This window comes from Salmo trutta, chromosome 21, assembly GCF_901001165.1.
Source record: "Salmo trutta chromosome 21, fSalTru1.1, whole genome shotgun sequence".
Taxonomy (NCBI): domain Eukaryota; kingdom Metazoa; phylum Chordata; class Actinopteri; order Salmoniformes; family Salmonidae; genus Salmo; species Salmo trutta.
The window spans coordinates 19,756,821-19,760,301 of NC_042977.1; the positions used below are offsets into that span (position 1 = coordinate 19,756,821).

Consider the following 3,481-nt stretch of genomic DNA (forward strand, 5'->3'; position numbering starts at 1 on the left):
GCTTATACACAGTGGTTGTAGAGGGTGCAACAGGTCAGCACATCAGGAGTAAACGTAAGTTGGCTTTTCATAGCCGAGCACGGAGGTCGAGAGAGTCGAAAACAGCACGTCCGATGAACAGGTCCGTGTTCCATATCCGCAGGCAGAACAGTTGAAACCAGTTGGCTCTAATAAGTATATCTTGTACTCACGTCTATACCTAGCGAGAGGTTGGAAACGCAAAGCTACATTCTGCGATTCGAACCACCAAACAGCTGCCCCACTACTTGGTATACAGGGAACGGATGGGGTAGGGAAATGTAACACTAATATTCACCGACAGCGCTCTGACATCCACGTGATAATTTTCAACTTTTAAAAGCTATACACACTATTCGTTTACGTTAGTGTTTGTGAAGTGATAAACTCAGCAACAACAAAAAAACATCCCTTTTTCAGGACCCTGTCTTTCAAAGATAATTCGTAAATATCCAAATAACTTCACAGATCTTCATTGTAAAGGGTTTAAACACAGTTTTCCCACACTTGTTAATGAACATGCACCTGTGGAACCGTCATTAACCTGTTATGGCTACCCCCCCCCCCTTGTCTTAATTTCCGCCTGAAGACATACCCAAATCTAACTGCCTGTAGCTCAGGCCCAGAAGCAAGGTTATGCATATTCTTGGTATCATTTGAAAGGAAACACTCTGACGTTTTTGGAAATGTAAAATTAATGTAGGAGAATATAACACAATAGATTTGGTAGAAGAAAAGACAAGGAAATAAGCATACGTTTTCTGTTCTTTTGTAGTTGTGGGTTCATTGAAATGAACAAACAATCAGACAAACATTGAGATATGATGCTGGAGATAATTTGAAATTATAACAGAAGTGGGCAACAAATTATTTCCAAAGTTTTAGACGGATACCTTCAGGAATGAGCGAGGAACATGACTTTGAGCATGAGGTCACCCAGGTGTCCCTCACAAGTTTCCCGAATGTACCCAAGTGGCCGAATTGGTACAGTGATACACTGTTGCAAATGACTATATTCAAATTACCAAAAAATCAATTCTAACACACCAGAAACTTTTTTTTTTGATTTTATTGGAAAAAAAATTTTTTTTTTTTTTTTTTTTTTACATTTTAGAAACATTACAAATAACATGAACTATTTACAGTTTTAGTATACAGCCTTATGTTGTGCAGACCTCAATCCTCTACACAATACCCTGCTGCTGATGCCAAAGCCCATAGCAGTCTCTTTCAGGTGTGAAACACAGGGTCACCGCGCAAGTCACACAGGTCACAGGGGACTTCTTATGGCAGAGAGCACAACGAAGCCTCCCTACTGAGCCCTTCTTGCCCTGAGGCACATCCCTGCCTGCAATTATAAACTTCAGCATGTGAAGTCCACCAGTTGCAGGAGCAGGAGGTACAGAGCCAGAGGGGACAGAAGCTGCTTCAGTGGACTTGCTGTAGCTAGCAAGCTCGCTGATGAGCAGCTCTCTAAAAGCCAGCTGTGAGATGAGGGACTGCCCACAGCTCTTTGCCATTTCCCTGTGGAGTATGAATGAGTTCACTACAGCAATATCAATAAAATGGTAGAACAATGTCTTATACCACTTTTTTGTTTTATGGAGGACATTGTAGTAGCCTATCAGTGCGTCTGATAGGTCTACACCCCCCATGCTCTTGTTATAGTCTTTTATTGCTGCAGGAATGGGGACATTCTTGGTGGTCCATGCCCCAGTAGCGCCCTTCACGCGACGGACGACGTGATCACCACTGAAGGCCTTGTGGATACTGGAGCACATGACCACCTCTCTGGTGTCCATCCACTTCACAAAAAGTAGTCCATCCTGGCGAATCCATCTCATGGCACCCCGATCAGCCCGCTTAGGCATGTCATTTACCTTTGTCTTGGGGAAGCCCACTCGATTGGACCGGATGGTGCCACAGGCCCACACCTCCAGCTTCCTGAGGTCAGCAAATAGGGTAGGGCTTGTATAAAAATTGTCCACAAACAATTTGTAGCCCTTCCCCAGGAGCTGAAAATCTAGCAACTCCATGACAGAGTCGTAGCTAAGCCCCTTACCGGTCGCACAAGTGCTCTTCCCCTCATAGACAAAAAAATTGCACGTGTATGCACACGCAGAATCGGCTAAAACAAACAGCTTGTAACCCCACTTGGTCGGCTTGTTACGCATGTACTGTTTTAGTCCAATTCTGGCCTTTGAGGCTACCATCCTCTCGTCGATGGACAGGTTCTGGGCGGGCTGAAAATAGGTCTTGCAGGCCTCAACCATACTGTGGTAGAGAGGTTTGATCTTGCAGAGCCTATCAAACCCTGCTGTGCCTCGCTTCTTCTCGTTTTCCTCATCAACTTGAGGGTCACTGATGTGAAGAGCCTGTGAGATGTTCAGGAACCTTTTACAGGAAATGACAGTGGTGGGGAAAGGCAGGTTATAAAGGGGTGCAGTTTTCCAGTAGTCTTTGAGGGTCTTCAGCTTTACAATACCCATGTAAATTACAATGGAAAAATAGCTGAACATCTGTGCCACGGAAATGGGCTTCCATGCCTCTTTCTTGCCATCCTGCTTCTTAGCACCATACTTGTTAGTATTGAAGATCAGGGAATCAACAACAGAGGTGGTAAAAAAAAGCTGGAAGAGTTGCATGGGGCTGTACTTGGAGGTCATGTCTAGCTGAGGTCCTGGTGGCCTTTTTGGTCTGAACAATGGAGGAGGTGGGGCCACATCCTCCTCTTCCACAGAGTGCCAGCACCCCTCCTCCTCTCTGCCAGCAGGTTCCACACCTCCCCTCTTCCGCCTCTTTGTCCCGGACTTCACACCTCTAGATGGCCGGGCGGGTGTGGTGCCAGAGACAGCAGGGGTCCTCCTGGAAGGACCAGCTTCAGTGGGGGATGGGCATCTTGGCACTGGGGGCTCCCAGTCAGAGTCGCTATCACTGTGAAATAATAACACACACAGAACCATTCAATAAAATAGCATTTCTAAAATATTGTTTTGATAATATACAATGTACAATGTATACAATAAAATTGCTAACATATACAGACACACAGACACAGATTCTATATAGGAGCAGGGAACAACTCTCAATTGCATTTCCAATTAGAAAAAAAAAAATATATATTTTTTTTTTATAAAACTCAAATAAATAATATCTTATATAATAATATAACGGTACTTACGCGTCTAATATTGCGTCTTCCCCATGAATAAACATGTCCTCAGTTTTAGAATCTATCGAGTGAAAACTATCCGAATCAAAGGTATACAATTCACTATCACTTTCCCGATCTATTTCTTCAATAATCTCTCTAACATCTCTATAATTCAATTTCGCCTTCGATTTCCCTGATTTGGCTGCCATAACTCCGGTAAAAGCAATACTAACAAGCGAAAGTCCTGTGCGTAAATAGTGTGGCTACTCCAGTTGAAATTTCAATGGCGAATGGTCTTGTCTTTACGCG

The 3,481-nt window shown here is 43.8% G+C and overlaps 1 protein-coding gene across 1 annotated transcript; it reads right to left on the minus strand.

The window, feature by feature from the left end:
- Positions 1-1,202: 1,202 nt before the first annotated feature.
- On the minus strand, positions 1,203-2,684 carry LOC115157725 (piggyBac transposable element-derived protein 4-like). The gene has a single exon (XM_029706173.1). It carries the CDS (start codon positions 2,682-2,684, stop codon positions 1,203-1,205), a length of 1,482 nt encoding a protein of 493 aa, XP_029562033.1.
- Between the last annotated feature and the right edge of the window lie 797 nt (positions 2,685-3,481).

Excerpts from the sequence above, each read along its gene's own strand:
- LOC115157725 (XM_029706173.1), bottom strand. The coding sequence starts at position 2,684 with ATGACCTCCAAGTACAGCCCCATGCAACTCTTCCAGCTTTTTTTTACC.